Source organism: Bactrocera tryoni, chromosome 2, assembly GCF_016617805.1.
Source record: "Bactrocera tryoni isolate S06 chromosome 2, CSIRO_BtryS06_freeze2, whole genome shotgun sequence".
Taxonomy (NCBI): domain Eukaryota; kingdom Metazoa; phylum Arthropoda; class Insecta; order Diptera; family Tephritidae; genus Bactrocera; species Bactrocera tryoni.
The window spans coordinates 34,762,488-34,785,763 of record NC_052500.1 but is presented as its reverse complement, the minus strand read 5'-3'; the positions used below and the strand labels follow the sequence as shown (position 1 = coordinate 34,785,763).

General features: G+C 34.5%; 2 protein-coding genes across 5 annotated transcripts in view; one reads left to right on the top strand and one right to left on the bottom strand.

The window, feature by feature from the left end:
- LOC120767855 (transcriptional regulator ovo) overlaps positions 1-23,276 on the top strand; it is a 120,363-nt gene that overhangs the window by 73,505 nt on the left and 23,582 nt on the right. The window lies entirely within an intron of this gene.
- LOC120767856 (ficolin-1-like) lies at positions 14,636-15,177 on the bottom strand. The gene is made up of 2 exons (XM_040094164.1): positions 14,859-15,177; positions 14,636-14,805 (listed from the first exon to the last, which is right to left on the bottom strand). The coding sequence occupies exons 1-2, from the start codon at positions 15,098-15,100 to the stop codon at positions 14,709-14,711; spliced, it is 339 nt and encodes a 112-aa protein (XP_039950098.1). The 5' UTR covers positions 15,101-15,177; the 3' UTR covers positions 14,636-14,708.

Here is a 23,276-nt window from a genome sequence, read left to right as displayed (position 1 = left end):
TTCTACCGTACCGTATGCCGAATATGCGGGTCAGTTTGTGAGATATTAATTTAAAAACTGTTTCAAAATAAGTTCTCGCTTATACCTGAGATGTAATTACAGCAACAAGCTCACATAATACCCTATATAGTGATTTCAACCTGACTTTAAACCTTTTAGGTTCGTAAAAATATGTGATTTTTTAATGAAATTGAGTGAATAAGTTTTTTCAAGAATGAATTCCAATCCTCTGGTTGATATTTTCTACATTAATTCAATATATCAAATATTATTTGTTACAAATTTAGCCTCTTCCTTGAGTTTATATTACATATGTACATATATCTCATTATACTCTCGCAACAAAGTTGCTAAGGAGAGTATTATAGTTTTGTTCACATAACGGTTGTTTGTAAGTCCTAAAACTAAAAGAGTCAGATATAGGGTTATATATACCAAAGTGATCAGGGTGACGAGCAGAGTTGAAATCCGGATGTCTGTCTGTCCGTACGTCCGTCCGTCCGTGTGAGATGAAACTTAGTACACGTATTTCGTGGCTCCATAAGAAGGTTAAGTTCGAAGATGGGCAAAATCGGCAAACTGCCACGCCCACAAAAGGGCGAAAACCGAAAATCTGTAAAGTGTCATAACTAAGCCATAAATAAAGATATTAAAGTGAAATTTGGCACAAGGGATCGCTTAGAGACGGGCATATTTGGACGTAATTTTTTTGGAAAAGTGGGCGTGGCCCCGCCCCCTACTAAGATTTTTTGTACATATCTCGGAAACTACTATAGCTATGTCAACCAAACTCTATAGATTCATTTCTTTCAGGCATTTCCATATACAGTTCAAAAATAGAAGAAATCGGATAATAACCACGCCCACCTCCCATACAAAGGTTATGTTCAAAATCACTAAAAGTGCGTTAACCGACTAACAAAAAACGTCAGAAACACTAAATTTTACGGAAGAAGTGGCTAGGAAGCTGCACCCAGGCTTTTTTTAAAAATTGAAAATGGGAGTGGCGTCGCCCACTTATGGACCAAAAAACATATCTCGGGAACTACTAGACTGATTTCCATGAAATTCGGTATATAATATTTTCTTAACACCCTAATGACATGTACGAAATATGGGTGAAATCGGTTCACAACCACGCCTTCCTCCAATATATGTAACGCTATTTTGAATTCCATCTGATGCCTTCTCTGTATAATATATACATTAGGAACCAATGATGATAGCGGAATAAAACTTTACACAAATACGGTATTTGAAAAATATGTAAATGACGGATAATGAAATCTCGATTATCACTTTATCATGCGAGAGTATAAAATGTTCGTGACACCCGAATTTAGCCCTTCCTTACTTGTTTTAGGATGATTTTATGAAATTTTATTGACGCGAATTGAAATAATATTTAACAATAAAACTGAGTGAGTTACTTATAATGTAGTCTAATAAAACACGAAATTTAATTGTAATCCATTCACCATTTCGTCGAATAATGAATGTTGAAAGTATTTCCCGAGGACTGAAAATATTTTCTCAGCTTTGCTCTTTGGAAGTTGCAATAGTGTAAAATGATCGGTTACACTTGAACTTAGCCCTTGCTTGCTGATTTTTATGTAATTTAAAATTAATCTATACTTATTTTGGACAGTAATCGGTAATTTGAGACCTTCACAGTTGCAAAATTCGTTTATATTATTTTAAACAAAATCTCAAAATTCTTGGTTGTATTTAAAAAAGCAAGTACACCACTGTAGTACATATTTTCATATTATCAAATTTATTTAGCTAACTTCTTTGTCGCTTTTGTTCACAACAAAAATGGCGAATCGAAACACATTATTAACATAAAATACTGTGTTTCAACTAAGCTACTTTGTATTCGCAAAACTTATTTAAACTTGTAGAAGACTGAGTTCATCAGAAGAAAAAAATCGTTAAAAATATTTACCAACAACCGGCAGGCGTATTTCAAACCGCAACATCAAAAATTGGATTCTAAAGGTATTAAAAAAAAAATATTGAAAATTAAAATCCGACAAGAATACTCGATCGTCAGGCATATAACTCATACATTGCAGACTGCTTAAATTTATGCGCGCTCACATAAACGCACACGCGTATATGTATATAGAACAGCGTTGTCGTAAAGCCTTTAAGGCTATCAACTTCACTCAACTTATTTTTATGGATACTAAATTTATGGATATTTTATTTTCAATATAACCTTTTCCAATTTACATAGACACGGCTTTGTTAGCCTTAGCAAACGCCCACAACATATCAAATACGGCGAATAAAAAACTTCATCATATTTAGTGTAATAAAAAAAGCTGTTATCTGCGCTTATATGTACATCCATGTAAATTCTTACATATACATATGTACATATGTGAGTGAGATTGAGATAAACGAGTTGGAAGAGATACTGGAAAAGTTTGCAATATTTACTTATTTTAACTTGGCCCAAAACGGATGCTGCAGTGTGCTTCTCGGCATGTACATGCATACATATAGTATGTATGTATATATGTATGTATGTATGTATATAGCAGCATATGTACGCTAAGGAAATATATGTTATTGCACTTACATAACTTTTTGCTCAAGCATAAATGAAGCTGAAGACTTGCTTGGAAATAAAGTCTTGGTCTAAAAGCGCAGTAAACATTTCAAATGTGCAATTTATGGGCAACTTGAAGACACTCGTGTCTAACAGCCAATAAAACCCGTTGAGGCACAACTGTTCTCTCTACGTTTTTCATATACTCGAACAGTGGCACTAAGCGGTCGAAGGGCAGAAAGCAAAGTTAAAAGTGTTGATGCCGGCTGCTGTTTAAATTACGGACATACATACATACTAAGTGGAACTATATTTGTGTATGTATATATAGGGTGCTTCAATTTGTATGTCTGTATAAAAACATGAATATACAAATCGATTGAGTTGCTTACACAGGTTTTGAGAATCTCAATTCAGAATAATTATAACCATGAATCGGTTTAAACCGAAACAAAGCGATCAAACAGGATGAAAATTTAGATTGGAAATATTATTCAAATTCCTTTAACTCAATGCGCATATCGTGGAACTTTCTTTACAACGTATGTACGTAATAACCAAAAATATCGAATATTTCATTATTGATCAACATAGAGCAAAAAGCTGTTATACATTGTGACAAAAAAGAAACCGGAAATTGTAAATAAATCGCAAAATAATATTCAATTATTCATCAATATTGTGTTATCGCCTTCAAAGTAATCCCCAAAAGATGTGGTACACTTATGCCAACGAATTTTTCAGTCCTCGAATCACTTTTCATAAGCACATTTGGGATGGCCTTCAGCTCCTAAAGCGAATTTTTTTTATTTCTTCTATTGACAGACAGATTGTTCGATATTTTTATTCATCGCAACGCACTACTGAGGTATACGGCAGCTGCTGTAAACAAACTGGTTGACAGATCGCGCTCATATTTAGCATATTAATTAAGGACAGTCCTACCGACTTAGCAACATACATTATTTTTAAACATTATTTACCCGGGGAGTTTAATTACAGTTTCCTGGTGTTTTTTGTCCCGATGTATGACCAGCAAGGGACTATTTTGGCTACGATTTGCACCTGATCTCCTATTAGCAATATAAAACGACAAGCTTATATTTTCTATTGTTTTCAAAGTATTTAGGTTCATATAGAATAAAGATGTAGAACAAAATCAAATTTCAACCTCTTTATCTCTGTATCCTAAAGACTAAGTATGATTGTGACCTGATATATGGGGTCGCTGCTATCTTCGGCATTTTTCAAAGAAATTATTCGAAATTTTTAATATTATGTACTTATACATAAAAATTGTATTATGTTTGAAGTTAAAATTTTTTATTTAAGTTATATTAAATTATATTCAGTTCGTACTCTAAAAAAAACAAGTAAGGAAGGGCTAAGTTCGGGTGTCACCGAACATTTTAAACTCTCGCATGATAAAGTGATAATCGAGATTTCATTATACGTCATTTACATATTTTTCAAATACCGTATTTGTGTAAAGTTTTATTCCGCTATCATCATTGGTTCCTAATGTACATATATACTCGTATTATACACAAAAAGGCATCAGATGGAATTCAAAATAGCGTTATATTGGAAGAAGGCGTGGTTGTGAACCGATTTCACCCATATTTCGTACATATCATCAGGGTGTTAAGAAAATATTATATACCGAATTTCATTGAAATCGGTCCAGTAGTTCCTGAGATATGGTTTTTGGTTCATAAGTGGGCGAGGCCACGCCCATTTTCAATTTTTAAAAAAAAGCCTGGGTGCAGCTTCCTTCTGCAATTTTTTCCGTAAAATTAAGTGTTTCTGACGTTTTTTGTTAGTCGGTTAACGCACTTTTAGTGATTTTGAACATAACCTTTGTATGGGAGGTGGGCGCGGTTATTATCCGATTTCTTCCATTTTTGAACTGTATATGGAAATGCTTGAAGAATAGCTATAGTAGTTTCCGAGATATGTACAAAAAACTTAGTAGGGGGTGGGGCTACGCCCACTTTTCCAAAAAAATTGCGTCCAAATATGCCCCTCCCTAATGCGATCCTTTGTGCCAAGTTTCATTTTAATATCTTTATTTATGGCTCAGTTATGACACTTTATAGGTTTTCGGTTTCCGCCATTTTGTGGGCGTGGCAGTGGGCCGATTTTGCCCATCTTCGAACTTAACCTTCTTATGGAGCCAAGGAATACGTGTACTAAGTTTCATCATGATATCTCAATTTTTACTCAAGTTACAGCTTGCACGGACGGACGGACAGACGGACGGACGGACAGACAGACATCCGGATTTCGACTCTACTCGTCGCCCTGATCACTTTGGTATATATAACCCTATATCTGACTCTTTTAGTTTTAGGACTTACAAACAACCGTTATGTGAACAAAACTATAATACTCTGCTTAGCAACTTTGTTGCGAGAGTATAATAAAAGTCCAATTTTATTGAATTTTTCGTAAAGTTTCACAAAATTATGCACCCTGTATATGAATTTTAAAGTGGTCAGTACGTGCACTATAGACACGCAGAGCTCTTCCTGATACATAGATTACATACTGCTGACTATGTACGTCAGTATGTTGATGAAAGTTGAAATACCAGCAGTAGATGAAAAGTTTATGACACATAAAAGACGCGCGTTAACCCAAAACGAGGCTACAACTGCACACCGAGTAATATCAGGAACTTTAAACTTCAAAAAAATACATGAACGTACTATACATACACACACATACAGTCACTGCCGAAAATTATCTGCAAAAGGATATATTTTTTGTAATGGACTTAATTTTGCGCTTAAAAGCGGATAAAGAAGCAAGAAGAAAATTTACTGGTACTGTTATGTACGAAATAAGAAGCGGTATACTCGAAAATATATATGAGGATAAACCCGAACATATTGTATACGTAGTAATTGTACGTATGTATGTATGTACGCAGCGATGTATATGTGAAAATTGAAAAATGACAGTCACAGCAACAGCTGCTTATGCAATTGGCAAATAGCTGTCAATATTTAAAATGCGCCAAGATGGACGGCACCTGTCAGCAAGCAGGCGTACAGGCAGGCAGCGTGTGAGCACTGGAAAATGGAGTCAAAAGCGGGCGCATACACATGCAGGCAAACACTCAAATAAATTTCGACACAGACTCCACAATGAGGAAAAAGTGTAAAGCAGAAATGTGTGGAAAAAAGTGGCAAAGAACAGCAGCTACTCGCTGCCACTTTACGTCGTGTTAGACAGCTGCGCAGCGGTTCACTGCCGCTGTCTGTCAGATAAAAAAATCCAGCGGCATGCACGCGTCTGAAGGTTATGAGCCATAGCTGCCGCCTGCTGCCGCCTGCTGCACACCGCAACCCACCTCACACCCCTCTTAGCGATTTTCGTAGCATTCGCTGCTACCGATGCGATATAAATCTGCCGCGAGGATAGCAATTTTTCAACGAGCCTGCAATAAAGCAGAGGTTTGTATAGTGGAATTTATGTATGGATAGGGAGAAAATCTGCGTGTGTAAGTTTGTGTGTGGTGCTCTTATCTCTATCGCTATCTGGTGCTCAAGACCTGCGTATTTGCAGAACGTCGCATGCTTTTGGCATGTAGCAGCAGCGGCCTGAGCAGCGGGAGTCATATTTTATGACTGGCAAGAAATGCAGGAAAATGTGTGAATAATTTCTTTTCACTTCTTCCTTTCCATTTTAGATTGCATTTCAAAGTCGATGAGCACGTTGAATTGAATTTTTAATAACTTAATATTTATGCCGCTGATACAATATGTGCCCGTTAGTTACTTATGTGCATTTGTATCCTAACAGAAGATTCCAGTAAATATGTTCTATTGGGTCGCTTGCCAGCAAACACCAAAGCAACAAGCAAAATATGTATTTTGGTCTGCATTTGAAATCGATTCATACTTTTAATTTATTAGTTTGTTCTCAGCAGACAATAAAAGCATTTAATAAGACAAGTTCTGAAGAAGAAATCTGAACAATAAAACGTGTGCTTTAATATTGTCTGATATCCAATATTATTTTTCAAGCGTATTATATAACAACAATTATATGAGTGCATCACAGATATTTTGCACTCATCACTTCTCTTCTTATGTACAACGAGTGTTAGTAAGAAAATTACAAGTTATGTAACTGCTTTGATAAACCGGAAAAATTTTTCTGTTATGGTAGCAGTAATTACAAAACATAATACTGTTGTTATTCCTACGAAATTTAAGCGTACTCTTTGTTATTAATTTTTTTCTCGTTAACCAAGAATAATCGGATTTAGATAAACTCTAAAATAAAGGAAATTATTGTAGTTTGGGTATTGTAGGGCAGGTTGATTTACAAGGAGCCAAAAACCGGAAAAATTTCGTATGCGGGAAATGTTCCACGGATCATTCTGAACAACTTTGCCCAACAGACTATGGATCTAAAACCGATTCTTTAGCGAAGTTTTTTAGGGTTATAAAAATTCGTTCAACAGTTTTTGAGATATTCAAACGAAACTTAATACGTAGGTGCATTTTGATATTCTGTTGATCATTTACATTGATATAACTATAACATATATCTCCCATACCAATGATTATACCAATTTTTTAGACTTTCTCAAAACTATTATCAAGAAAGGAATATCTATATTATAATTATATATCTCGATCAACGATATTGGCGGTCAAAAGAAAACTACAGCTACTAGGGTACACATATTCCTTGAACTGATTCGCTCCGATTTGGATCAAATGGAATTTAAAATTGTGTTGTATGAGAAGTAGGCGTAGTTATTATTCGATTGCGCCTATTTTCGCTCTGTGACATAGGAATTTTAAAAGAATTTATTGGTTTAAATTCGTCGAGCGGGTAACGAGATCTGTGATTTTACATAAAAGTGGGCAATGGCCCACACATTGTCCAACTTTGACCCCAGCTCTAATAAATATGTCCCATACCGGAGATGGTAAAACTTAATGTATCTGGTGTATGTAGTTATTGATAGTAGTAGTACCGTTATATGGGGATGGAGCGAGGTTAACATCCGACTAAATCCATTTTTTAACGATCGGTAGGGGTTCTTATTTTTAACATTTGCATTTAAGAATATTGGCATTTTGGCCTCTTCATCGTCCACTGGCAGTAAAAAAAGTTAGGTTGGTAATTCCACTGTATTATATATTGGGCATGTTTCTTCAAATTTGTTAACGATGTTTTGTGTGGAATTGTTGATTTGCAAATATAACATTTCGCATAGTATATATTCTGTGCACTACTTATTACATCGGCAAGACTTCAAAAAAAAACCTTGACAAATTTACTGACATTATTAAAAATCATGAGAACGTTACACTTAAAAATTAAAACCGCTTTTTACGGAAAATCGCATACACTTATATAGTTTACCTTGAAGAAAGCAGCTATTTTTCTGCTAATTGGCTATTCTGCTATTGCGAACACAAGTAACCTATTAAATCGTAGAACTATAAAATCGCAATTTCACAGAATCGAACTGCTATCGCAGTCGCAATTCGTAAACAAATTATAAACTGTGAACAAGAACAAAGTTCTTTAACGTTTATATTGTCAATTAAGAAATAGTATACTTAATAATACAAATATTTATTGATCTTTAAATTAGCCAAATTCCTGCAATGGCGATTAGGTAAATTCAATGAAGTTGTAAATAATGTGCACAGTGCAACAAAATATATTCGAAAGTGCATGCATATATTTATGTATGTAAATGTATGAGCGTTTACCTTTCTTTACACAATCGACATTGTCTTTTGTAATTAACTTGTTTGCTCATATCTGTTTATCGTGTCACAACGTTTTCATTTAACTTTCACATCAGATACATTTCACTAATTAAAAACAATGTATGTATGAAGCATTAGATATATTCAGCGCCTACAACACAATTGCTACACAGCGTTGCCACATTGGGTGGTTTTAACCATAGATGTTGTTTAATTTTTTTTAGAACATTTTGTTTTTTTTGCTGACAATATTTTATACTATACTTTAGTATTAGTTACTCTAAAAACTTTATTTTAAAAACTAATTTTAATAGTTACATTTCCGCTGAGGATAATGTATTACTTTAAGATAATTCGATAACTATGAATATTTTTTGCAACTAGCAACCAAAACCCAATTACCTGTCCCCAACATTACAGAGCATATAAATTTCTGGATATTTAATTACATGTTAGTTAGAAAAAAATGTTTATATTTATTGTATGAAATACCGTTCACCCTCACCCACTTATATTATCAATTAGAAATAAATGATGAATTTATTTGAAGAAATCCTGTATAAATTAGATTTGTAAACATAACAATGCTTCGAAATTTCCTGAAGGGATATCCTGTCTTGGCTGTCAAAATGAATTAAAGTTCTCAATTAATATTTAAAAAAAGGAATAGAGTTAAATCCAAATTAAATGATAATTATCAAGAAATGGACTCGACAATTGGTCATATACTATTTAGATTGTGCGATTTAACTATTTATTATTAGTTGATGTTATCAAGTGAATATTCCAGGCTTACATATACACATATCACTAGTTTGTCTATAGTCTTTTTGTACAATAGTTTATTGATCAATTAACTGAAGTTTGTTCGATTAAAGCCCAAATTTAGATCGATTTATTATACAAAAGAAACATCTGATTTAATACATTAATTCTTAATCGAATACAAATCGAGTTGAAACTCGAATGCAACTCGATGGGTTGTTGTCCACACTGTAAATTTGGCGATGTTTAATAAAAAAATTAATCAGCTAATGAATTTTAATCATTAAGAAAAATACAAATGAAAACACAAGGAAATACATAGTATAACATCTGATCGTTATCGAGCCTGTACGAAAGGAGAGAAAGTGATCAAAAGCTTCAAAGTTCAAAGGGATCTAATTTAATTAGCTTATATAATACAACAAAAATCCGTTTTTTAGACGTTGTTTAATATGGGTTCAATTTTATTTACTAGAGCTTATATCCATTAATTCTAAAATGTCCCTTCTTATTCTACTGAAAATTCGAAAAAATAGGTTTTGATGAAAGTTATTGGACTTATAAAGTATTTCGTTTCATGGCAACATACGTGGTTTTTGGGAGAACGTTAACCGTACAATTAATTTAGATGTGGCAACGCTGTTGCTACTACTTCCTAGGTATTGCTTTGTCATGTCGTAAGTGTACTTACACATATGTTGTATGTGTAAATGCGCCTGACATGTGCTGCTTTGCATAGGCAATTTCCAGACAAAATGACAGTTTATTTATGCTTAGCAGACGCATAAAGTTCAAACTTTATGCACAAATTCATGGTTGCATGTCAATGTTGTTATGTGCGCACTCTTTGTTTGACAGGCAAATATTGCGACATGCACCGTCAATACTCAACATATCTACATACATACTTTTATATATTACAATTTACTTTCATGTTTGTATATATATATCTGTACACAAATATAAAATATGAAATATTTTAGCCTTTGTGTCCACAAATATTAAATTGGGATAAAATAAAATAATTATTTTTCATTTTACACCGTTTACCTAACTACATTTGTAGACAAGTTTCTCATTATACCCTGAACAGGGTATATTAAGTTTGTCACGAAGATTGTAACACCCAGAAGGAAGCGTCGGAAACTCTATAAAGTATATATATATAAATGATCAGTACATTGAGCTGAGTCGATTTAGCCATGTCCGTCTGTCTGTCTGTCCGTCCGTCTGTCTGTCCGACCGTCTGTCTGTCACGAAATTTGGTATGAGTTATTGCTCATAGAAACAATGTAATCTTCGAAGAAATTGTTTAGATCGGTTAAATATAACATATAGCTGCCATACAAACTGAACGATCGGAATCAGGAGTTTGTATGAGAGACTTCCTCATTTCACGATATATTTTCGCGAAATTTGGTATAAGTTATTGTTCGTAGAAATAATGTAACATCGGAAAAAATTGTTCAGATCGGCTTACTATAGCTATAGTTGCCATATAGATCTAACGATCGGAATCAAGGGCTTGAAATCTTTCGCATTTGACGTGGTGTCTTCACGAAATTTGACATGGATTACTGCTTAAGGTAATAATAGATTCAGATCGGATTTCTATAGCTTCCATACAAACTGAACACATAGTTATTAAAAGAAATGCATCTGTGAAGGGTATATTAGCTTCGGTGCTACCGAAGTTAACGTTTTTTCTTGTTTTATTTGACATTTGATTACCACTGATTTGTGTACATAAATAATTATAATTCATTTACCAAAATTTTGATTTTTATAGGAAATGAGAGGCATATGTATTTATAAGTTCGAAATTGAATAATCACGATGTGCTTTGTCGAAATTATATTTACTTAAGCTACAAATGTAGCTTATGAATATCTACAAGATATGTCCTTAGTTGCTGGACTTTTATGATATTTCATTTACCGCCTTCAGCTTGTTATTAAATATTTGATTGCCAGCCCGTTTCTCTGATATATGGTCTACATTCTGGCGGATTTTATTGCAGATATAGTAAATTTTAGTTATAATTGACTAAGTCCAATGGACTCTGTTAACGACTAATTCCTTCCTTAATATATGCTTGTATTATATATTATAAGGAAGATGCCTTAATTATAATCAATAGGTACACAATAATATGAACATACTTTACCGCTCTTTTGAATATTTAATAAATCTTCTAGATACTCAATAGATATTGCTGCTTATTCATTCATTACGGTACCGCATTTCAATTTTCGGATAATGCACTTTCGTTTCTTTCTCTCTCCACTCCTTTTTTCTAATTCTATATTCTTTCTTTTTCCACTTTCCCTCGATTTAATTACACCTTGTTGAATTATTTTGCCTTGAAATATGTTTACTTTAGTTTATGTATGTATATACTTGGTAATGTAAACTAGTTTATGAACCCATTACTTTAGTCAAAATTAACCTTTATCTTCGGTTGAATTTAACGGTGCTTGAACTTAGTGTACCACAATCTAGAATATGCAAAACAAGTGACTTTACCAATTATATTCACATAACTAAGGTTGCCACTTGGACCAAAATCCATAATGACAACTTTTGGAATGCACCTTTTCTATCTGTTGGCTGTAAAGGTTGTTTATGAAAATTATTTGCATTGGAAAAGAACTGTTCCATAGTCTTCGGTAGCTATTATGTAATCAATGTTATTATTTTAGTTATATGGGGTCTCAAGGAAGTATTGACTCGATTCAACCTATTTTTGACAAACAGACATACTACTATCAGGAAGGATTTTCCCTGAATTTTAATTACATATCTAACAGAGTGACCGATATTTTTGGTAAAAAGTCAACTATAAGCACCGAGTTCACATATTTAGTACCTAGGGGTTTGAACAGCTTTGGTTCGATTTGCGCAATTTTTAGACATAAGGTGGCTCATCTCAAATGCAATTTTTATATTCTCGCAACAAAGTTGCTAAGGAGAGTATTATAGTTTTGTTCACATAACGGTTGTTTGTAAGTCCTAAAACTAAAAGAGTCAGATATAAGGTTATATATACCAAAGTGATCAGGGTGACGAGTAGAGTTGAAATCCGATGTCCGTGTGTCCGTCCGTCCGTCTGTCCGTCCGTCCGTCTGTCCGTCCGTCCGTCCGTGCAAGCTGTAACTTGAGTAAAAATTGAGATATCATGATGAAACTTGGTACACGTATTCCCTGGCTCCATAAGAAGGTTAAGTTCGAAGATGGGCAAAATCGGCCAACTGCCACGCCCACAAAATGCCGGAAACCGAAAACCTATAAAGTGTCATAACTAAGCCATAAATAAAGATATTAAAGTGAAATTTGGCACAAAGGATCGCATTAGGGAGGGGCATATTTGGACGTAATGTTTTTCGAAAAGTGGCCCCGCCCCCTACTAAGTTTTTTGTACATATCTCGGAAACTACTATAGCTATGTCAATTTATAGAGTCGTTTCCTTCAGGCATTTCCATATACAGTTCAAAAATGGAGGAAATCGGATAATAACCTCGCCCACCTCCCATACAAAGGTTATTTTGAAAATCACTAAAAATGCGTTAACCGACTAACAAAAAACGTCAGAAACATTAAATTTTACGAAAGAAATGGCAGAAGGAAGCTGCACCCAGGTTTTTTTTTTAAATTGAAAATGGGCATGGCGTCGCCCACTTATGGACCAAAAACCATATCTCGGGAACTACTATACCGATTTCAATGAAATTCGGTATGCAATATTTTCTTAACACCCTGATGACATGTACAAAATATGGGTGAAATCGGTTCACAACCACGCCTTCTTCCAATATAACGCTATTTTGAATTCCATCTGATGCCTTCTCTGTATAATATATACATTAGGAACCAATGATGATAGCGGAATAAAACTTTACACAAATACGGTATTTGGAAACTATGTAAATGACTGATAATGAAATCTCGATTATCACTTTATCATGCGAGAGTATAAAATGTTCGGTGACACCCGAACTTAGCCCTTCCTTACTTGTTTTTTTTAATATTCATATCGAATCATATATTTATGTACATTCCTAGCATACACACCCAAACACACGTAGTTGGACACATTAAAAATGTTCCATTCATCTTCGTGTCAGGCAGATCTCGACAAAAAGCATCCATGTTTGCAGGCGTTTTCTTGTTTTACGCCATGTGTGTGTGCACAACTCAATGTACTTATGTATGTATGTGTTTGTGTGCTTTGGTGCACTCTCCGTTATTGTGTTTATAGGCAAAAAGCCGCCGGTGCAGAAAATGCAATTTATTTTTCTTGTATTGTAAGTGTATTGCATGAGATAGCGCACAGAACTACAATTGTAATTCTAAGTGAAAACACACACACAAAAATGGGGAAAGACGTAGGAAGCAAAACACGGCGTGTACTCATTTCATGCTTTTTTCATTCCATGCATTTCTGCTGCGGCGACAGCGTGTGCACCTGTAAGCTTAAAGCACATATGAATGTGAATGCGTTGGGAAAAATGTCTATAGAAATGGTGAAGCTCGCAGTTCAAGAGGCAGATTAAGAGTAGTACAATGGTTTTGGAAAATATTTGTAAACTTTATTAGAACTCATAATGTTAGACCCACAATAATTGTTATAGAAAGCAAAAAAAAAAAAACAAACTAACAAAAAATCTACAAAAAAACTAATAGTTTACAAAAAAAAACCAAACGAAATTATGAATTAAAAGCTATTTAGTATTTTAATATAACAGCAACAAAGTAATATTCCATTGTCAAAACTTGCTTAAATCCGAGATGTTCATTTAAAAATCGACCAAATTTTCTACTACAAACGACATTATGCTAACAAAAATGTTCGCCATGTAAACTTAACCAACCTTACTAAATTGAATTCATTGTATATATGATAAAAAATCAACTAGATATCCAGAAATAATTTTATTAGAGGCAGGACATAAAGCCTGCCATGAGGTATACATAATATGAATATTATATGAGCTGACCCCAGCGCTTTCTCTTAATGGCACTGTTTGTTCAAGGTTATATAACAATAATGTGATTGTTATTTAGTATATACATATATAGCATAATTCAAAGAATCTGATGCAATTTATTATTGTGTTAGGCTTAAAGTAGTCATGTTTGTAGTGCGATGAACATAAGAAAATCAGGGTTATCCTAAATACCAACTTCGGTTTTTAGATTAGTCGAGCAATTTCTGAGCTGTGCTATATTACCTATAACTGAGCGTTGTCACCTGCATTAAGTGTTATGCAGATATCTTAATCTTAACTATGGACATGACTTGCAAACACTGCCGGAACGACGAACAACTCGTTCCACGATCCTGATTTTTTTCGACTACGTATTTGGATAAATTTTAACACAATATACTGCAAAGTATAAAAACTATTAAACTCTCTTCATCGTATTGCGAAGTTTAGTATGGTTAGTGATGCATTTGAATATAAGTATATATTTGAATTTTAATTTCCATGACTCAGTGAATAAGAATATTATTAGTTACAATATTTATATAAACATAATATAATAACATAATTAGTCAAAATTAATGATCATTTTAGACATATCTCTTCAAATTGCTCAACATCAGCCGCCGTCTAAGGCAGTTATGATTTGGTCATATCATCATTTGTGCAACTAATAAAGATTCCTCAAACTTTATACTATTCGAATTCACACCATCTCTAGCAGACCCGTAGACCCCATTTAAGTGACTAAAAAATAAAAGATGTATCACCAGAAATGCCAACAATCAAGATTTGTTTACCTATCATAGCAATTTCCAAACCACCAAGCTCCTTTAAAATGCAACGCACAATTTCCTTGATCATCAGCATCATCATTATCTCGATCATACGTTGAAAACTTCTTTCCTAAATGCTTAGTTAAGGAATCACCAGCGGTGCCACTGTAATCATCCAATATTTTTAAAGCATAGTCCTCTGACTCAGCAGCAATAAAAAATTGTGAATATTTTGCATAGTAGTCTGAACCATTATGACTTCTCATTTGAATATACAACTCTTGCTGACAGCTGCTAGTGAGTGCGTATAGATTTTTCAATCCAATAGTTTCCCGTTAAGTCACCAAATCCCTCCTTATAGCCATGCCAATCTCTATAAAAATCGACTGAGCCCCAAAATCCACGTCCTCTTCACAAAATATCTCCAGGTCTGTAATATTAATTTTTTGAATATGCTGAAAAAACGTTACTAAGTACGAGTACTATTCCAAATATATCGATAGCAACTTGATAAATGAAGAGTATCAACACCATAATACAAGTAAAGAGCTTATAGCAAAATTAACATTGTTAAGAGAAAATACGTTTACCGATTCGGGAGAAACTGCTTTTCGATTTCGGAATTTTTAATGTCGATTTTATTTTCACCCTTCACATTTTCCACAATGTCATCATTAACAGCTTCAGTTTGCACAACACATTTGCAATTGCATTCGCATACTTCGTTTGTCTTATTACGCTGACTAAAACAAAATCTGATTGGAAAAATTAATATATAATGCAGCCAAATTATGATAACAGAGCGAAACATTTTTCCACGAGCTGCGCGAACGGTGTGGATGCACACTTAAAACTGACAATTCCTGAAGTATTGATTCAATTGAAATAATCTAAATAATTACTGCGTGGATGTAGTTGCAGCTGTTAATAATAAGTAAGGAAGGGCTTAGTTCGGGTATCACCGAACATTTGAACAACATATTTTACATATTGAATGATATTTTCGGTAAACAGCCAATATGAGAAATGTGTTTGGCTGCATAATTTTTTTAAATCACATGTAAATGACGCGAAACAATAACGCTACATCTAACGGGATACTAGCATTACAATACAAAACAAATTTTTATTGTGATGATTATTATTCTATTTCTGCTTTGCTAGTTCTCGGAGACACTTGTTATTGCTTTCCACAAAATAATAGGAGTGTTAGATCTTTCGTTCTCAAAATAGTCCATAACATAAAAAATATTCCCAAAATTAGAATAGTAAGTATAGCTCCATATTCTAGCAGCAATTTAAATTAGTTATTATTTTATTTAATCATTGGGGTCTTCTCCAGTGGGTAGAGGAAATCATTGTATAGAGGAAAAGCGGAAAACTATAAAAAATTGAGAAAACTAGGAAAAATTTATAAAGGGATCCAAGAAATCGTAAAATGCTCTCCTCAAATGATAGCAAATGCCATAAATTATAGAAATAAAAATGAAACTCGTAGACGAAAGCGAAAAAAATCCACTGCAGACGATCGCAATATAGTACGCTACTGCAAAATTAATCCCCTTGCTTCAGCCAGGAGCATCCATGACGAATTAAATTTGTCAGTTAATACTGAAACTGTTCGTAGGAATATGGAGCAGAACAAATTATTTGCCTGAAGTCCACAAGGGAGCCCGCATACCATTTGCAAAAGAACATGGCTCCTGACCCACGTCCAAATGGCGAAACATATTGTGGTCAGATGAATCCAAAGTTTAGCTGTTTGCTAGTACAGGCTCTAGGAACTTTATTCGACGTCCCCCTATAATCCCCGGATTACCACAAAAACCGTTATACATAACGACGCCAAATCATGGTACGCGGTCGTTTTTCACATTGTGGTGTTGGTTCAATTCACTCAATTGAAGGCATCATGGACCAAAGGGCATATGTCAAAATATAATATGAGGTATAGTTGACACAATCCTCTTGGAATACGTCATTGATATGGGTATATCAACTGGATAATGACCCTAAACATACTAGCAAGTGAGCAAAAAAATGGTTTAGAGCCAACGAAGTTGAGGTTATGAGTCTCCTGACTTCAAGTCCTTTGAAAACCTGTGGACAGATATAAAGAAGAAAGTAGCTGAAGAGGAACTAACCAACTCGAGATATTTATGGCAAGTAGTGAAAGAGGCTTGGAAAGGAATACCAATAAAACGTTGCCAGGATCTCATGGACTCCATGCCTCGGAGATGTGATGCTGTGTTAAAAAATAGAGGTTATTCATCGAAATATTAATTATTGTAATATTTTGTGAAACTTTGGAAGCATTATATAATGGGTTGTCAAAAAAGTCTTGCGGTATTTTTATTAATTTTTTTTTATTTATTGAAATCGAAATGAATTTTTGATGACTCATGCCCAGCTCTTGACCGATGCTACGGCTGCTACTACGCCGGTCTCTTTCGACCAATTCAGCGATTTTATCGCAATTTTCGACGACAGGCCTTCCGGAGTGTCATCTTCGACCACCTCTACACCAGAACGAAAACGTTGAAACCATCGTTGTGCGGTGGAAATGGAAACTGTATCGGGTCCATAAACTGCACAAATTTTATTGGCGGCTTGAGATGCATTTTTGCCTTTATCGTAGTAGTACTGTAAAATATGCCGTATTTTCTCTTTATTTTGCTCCATGTTTGCGACGCTATAACTCAGACTTAAAAGAAACGACAATCAATCAAACACATGTTAGCGCGTGAAATGAGCTTTCCAAAAAGGTATAGCACGAATAAAACTAGAACTACACGCTTTCAGCGCTATCTTGCGAAAATACCGTAAGACTTTTTTGACAACCTATTATTAAAATTATAGAACGGTCTCGTATTACATAAAATACTTCTATTTTTTTGTGGAACTAGTTTTTTAGTTTACTTGAAAAATACTGCAATATAAAATTTTGTTTATTTTTAATTGAAATAGATGAAATATGGAAATATTAATAGATCTTTAGCAAATTACATTATGCAAAAATTTTGAAAAAAAAAAAACATTTTTGTTAATGAAAATTAACAATTCGTTTTTCCCATGTGGTCACTCCTATTTTTTTGTGGACAACTATACATATGTAACTCGATTATAAACAATTATACTACAGCTACATGTTGCGAGCCTATAAAAATGTTGCGTAAGAATTCAAGAATGATTATTTCACGAAGCCGTAAATAGATAACAATCATACCTATTTAGTATATTTTTAAATTATACTGTTCGTGATGTACTTTCGTCGTTTCATTACTGCATTTTGCATTATGTCCAAGAATCTAACTCATTTATTCAAACGAGAAATATTTGAAACAAGCTCAACCAAAGAGGTTAAATTTAATATTATGGGTGTAAGTGAAAGATTCTAACATAAAATCCGTAGTCACTGCTCTGGATATAGAGTTTAGATAGAGTTCTAGACCGATTTGGTCGTATCACACATTTCGACGTACATTTACGATGAGAATATTATAAAATTTTTTTGAAATTTAGTAATTAAAATTTTTACCTCTTTTAATAAAATTGCCGTGGTTATTGCCAGAAAACTATAAAATCAAACGACGCTAAAAATTCTGCCTGAGTTTTTGAACATTAAAGCTCATCTTCCCTGTACTCTAACATCAGCTGATATACGCATTTTGCCTAAATCGTGTTCAGAATGTTTCATGCGAATATATCAACATTTTCTTCATCATGTGGTCAACGTTTCTTCAATTTACCGTATATTGGAAATAAACATATACCGCTGCCATTGTTCGCAGGGGTGATTCTATATTGATTTTCAAGTATAACATTTTTAGAGACATACGATTTTAGAAAGACAAACTGCCTAGAGAAACAAAAATGTGAGGACCATGAAGTTAAGATGTAGATACTAACTTAAGATCTAAGTTGAATCAAACCGTCAAAAAAGAATATTTCTTGGCCGTTTTAGACACTTACGTGAAGCAATTCGTCGAAGACGAGTGGGTTTGTGGACAGAAAATCTTTGAATTTTGGATGATGATTTTGACAGACCTGCTTTGAGAAACTATTGAAATCATTGTGGAGTTTCGGGTCGTATACAAACAGCTGCCAATCACACACTAATTGACATATGGAGATCAAACTACAGTTGAATATAGGAAAGAGTTGCGTTAATCTAGGAACAACATTTTTATCGCTTTGGTTTGCGAACGTAGTTTATATAGATCAGCTTTGTCCATATAGAACTTGGTGACAGGAAAAAAACCCAGAACGGCATTTTTGCCTCTTTTTTGCCGTGACATCAGAATATTAGAAGATTACAAAATTTCTTCTGCATAAACTACATATTATACCCTTTAAGAGTTTACTATTTATTTCAAAAACTAATATTAAACTTAAAACAAATTAATATTCCTGCATATTAAGCACACGTAACAACAACTATATGCATAAAGCGTTTCTGATGATGTAGTTTTTATTTTACTTCTTTAAATAAAAACGTAAATAAGGATATATGCAGATACAAACCTTTGGAATATTCTTGTTTAATATTCCGTTTATCACCAGGACCTACCATTCATAAAATAACTTCTTTGAAATGCTACAAATTAGCTTACGCTAAAAACTGTAGTAGCTTGCTTAAAAGCTCCAAAGTAGCTTTCACAAAAAACTCGAATGTCTTTTTCTCGCAAAGATCCAACGTGACTTTCATAAAAAGCTCTAAAATAGCTTTTGTAAACAGCTGAAAGCATCTTTCACAAAATGTTTTTAACAAATATGCTTTTAAAACGCCAAAAAAGTGCTTCGTGGAGCAAAATCTCATCGCTAAACAAAGTGAGATCATTACCATTTCTGGTTAACCATTTAATCCAACTTTTATGGTTACAAATCCGCCAAAAAGAAACATATTAATTTTAAAAGTAATTTCACAAGAAAAGCCTCCATTTTCAAACAAAACGGAAGTGAAGAAGTTATGTATGAAGAACAGTCCATTTTCATTCAAGTCAAATTCCGTGTAAATGAAACTTTTTAACGAGATACTAACTCAAGTGCGATGGGTAATTTAATATTTTGAATGTTATAACTCCCACTTGTTTGCTTTAAAAAATTAGCAGCATAAATTTAGCCGCTAATTAGACGTTAAATTTTAATATCGAAAGATATGCTGAATAACCATGGAAACTGCGTGGCTAGGTGGGAGTGACAAATCAGGTACGCACCTCTCTATGTATGTGTGTGCTTATACACGAAAATTCTCTCCGTTCCCAACCTTACTACGGACACGCAAATGAAAAGTTAAATTTAAGCCAAGGCGTAGCCGTAGACATTGTTAGAAGTAATTTTTTGTTGTTGCGCACTTATTAAGAGGAAAGCGTACACTTAATGGCTCACCTACGGTTAACAAATAAAGACAAACATTCACACATACATTTATATGTACATGCATATATGTGTATGTGCGCAAGATGTGAATGACTTTTGTTGTTATGTTTCTGTTTGTTGTGTAATATATAGCTGTTTCTGCTTATGATTTTGGTTTTTGTTGCTCACAACATCGGCCGCAAATGGATTTTCACCCTCCGCGACAGCGCGTTGAGCAGCAGCGGCGCTCACCTGCAGTATCTGCACGCCTCCGCAGATAACTAGATATGCCTTTTATCTATGTGTTGGCGCTATGTGCCGTATATATTTAGTGCTCTGCATTTGCCTGTCCTTTTTGTCGCCCTTCTAACGCACACTGCCATGTCGAATGCCTTGCTTATTGTGTCGCTTTGTTTATCCTTTGGGTATAATTTTGTTGGCGCGTTTGATAAGAAAAGTGGTTGAGTTTCCTTATTGCATTTTTTGTTGTTTTAATTTTTTTTTGTACACATGTGAGTCTGTGTGTGAAATTTATGAGCAATTTTTCCTCTATTTTATGTGTGCACACACACTCTACTTACTTTGCTCATTGCTATCTCTGCCTCTGTTGCTGTTGTTACTGATGATATTTTCATCTGTTTGTTGAACAACAGGCAAGAAAAAAGTTAAAATTACTCAAAAGCGAAATGCGCAAAGTTTCATGCTACTGCAACAATATAAGCCCGTTTCGGCAGCATGATTTGCGCTTTCTTTTTTGTTAGCGCCAATTTCAACTGCGAGCATAATCGCACACTTTCAAGGTAGCGTACGGGAAACTCAAGTCTGCAAAAGTGATTTATTTTATTTTCCTTACCCACTATCCGTTAAACCCTTAGCTTACCGTGTAGCTGCAGCAATTGGGCGCGTATAATCGAATTTAAGCAGTCGTTCGAAACTTTTCCATTAAAACGGAAATTTCGGAAACAATACGCGTTCATATTTACTAATTTATAGCTACCCTATACTTACTCCATCTGCTCCTGCATATTTACATTTATTAAACTCTTGCATATTGCCTGTCATGGCGTGGCAAATGCCTTGTGTAATCGATATCCATTTTGTCTGGCGTCCAGCAAGTGGCTTCTGCATGCCTTCTGACTTCTAGTGCGAGCTCCGAGTTCAAATGTCAGTTTGGTATGCAACTTTTCACGAGTATTTCGACTTGCGTAAATAATATCAGCATTCATTAGCATTCCCACACTCCCTGTCCGCCCCTTCATCTGATCTACTGATCTCTGCGCTGCTGCTGCTTTCATTACAACAGTACAAATTTGCTTTAAATAAATTTGAAACTTCAATCACGTGGGAGTGTTGCACCGGTCACCTCATTTTGCCGCACTTCGCACGCTTGCCACAGTGGTGTTTCATCTATCTTATTGTACGGTATATATTGTATTGGTATGCACTCCTTTAGTTACTTCGAAGCGAATTCATTGTATTTCGCATGCCGTAGCTAAGGTGTAAGTGCATTCCACCTCATAAAAGTTCAACTGTAATTGGACCCTACGGAAATTATACGAGACTATCTTTCATCATACTTAATTTTCGTATTGCTTTGTGTGCGGACACTTGGCATAGCACGGCTGATTGCTTTGTGCATCCTTTTTCTGTATTTTGTATAACTGTGTGTTTGGCTTACACTTTATAACTCTTCACAAGTTGCAAGTTTACTCCCACTGGTTGGCGCTTTGCCGCATCTGCTGGATGTGTGTGTGATATTTCAGTGGTAAGTGTTCATAAACTGCTCTTTTAGTACTCTGTTAACTGCTTTAAAGTGTACATACCTTTTGTTACGAGGAATTAAGTGGATATATTAGATGCTGTGTTGAAATAACTCTGATATGAAGGTTAATTAAGCATTTTATAGCGGTCAGTTATTGCGAACATTAAGATGTCAACTTCTTCGGAAGTTATGAGGCAACAGTCCGAGGTTAGTTTACAGTATATATTTGGAGAAGGTATTCATTTCTCCAGTTTCCTCCAGAACGTACCGATTACTTGCTTTATCATGAGCTCAAATCTGACTGACTCAATGAATAGGGCTGGGCGGTAGAGAAATGAAAATTTTGACAGATAATTGTGAAACTTTGATATCTTTCGTGGTGATTCCGAATGTGAAAATTTTATCCAGCTCCCGAGCTAAGTAAAAATTTGACAACTTATAAATATGAATACAGTTATACACTCAGGAATAAACGTATTAAAAAAACCGCTGCATACATAATAAGTATTTTATAAAATATGTTATTATTTCGTAATTATACATTTATTTGTGTTGTTATTTATTTCAGTCAATACAGAAATTATACTTTAGAAAGGAAAGTTCATGTCTTCTTTTGTATTTTATATTTCTTTATTTAGGCAAGAGGTAGAAATAGTATTAGAAGAAATATTTAATAAACCTGAAATATCAATAATATGAGCTCTAAAATAATCGCTTCATTGTAAAAACTCTAACACTTCAGGAGCTTGAATTTTTACGTTTAAGAAATGATAAACTTCCACAAATCTTTTCAATTGCTGGAAGATACCGTTACGGTTTGGTACATGGCCTAATTGGAGACTAAGGCAACGAATTTTGAAGTTGGAAAACGATGCTGAAGCATCTGATTTCAACAACGAAGAGAGTATATTTAAAAAGGCATAGAACGTTGTTGATGGTAAACACCGTCTCAAGATAGTCCATGATGCAACATTATTTTCTTGGATGGAATCCACTCTGGTAGGCCAATAAGCCACGCATAGACCAGTTTGGTTCTTTGCGCTATTAGATGGAGTTTAGTTGCTAGGTCTAAGAGGAGTAGTCATTATTTAGGATGTCTACGCTTGACGCGAATTTTAATAAAATCGGAGGCCTCACTATCGATACCTCCTCCGGTGTATCATACCGTGAGGACCCAAGACCCAGCGTAGTTTTGCCAATGCGGGACAAGTGCATAAGAGTTGCTCTATTGTTTCCCTGGAGCCCAACTCTAGACATTACCTGTAGTCTTCTCGACCAGTCAGCCCCATTCTGCGGGCATGTGCGGCCACCATCTTGTTCCT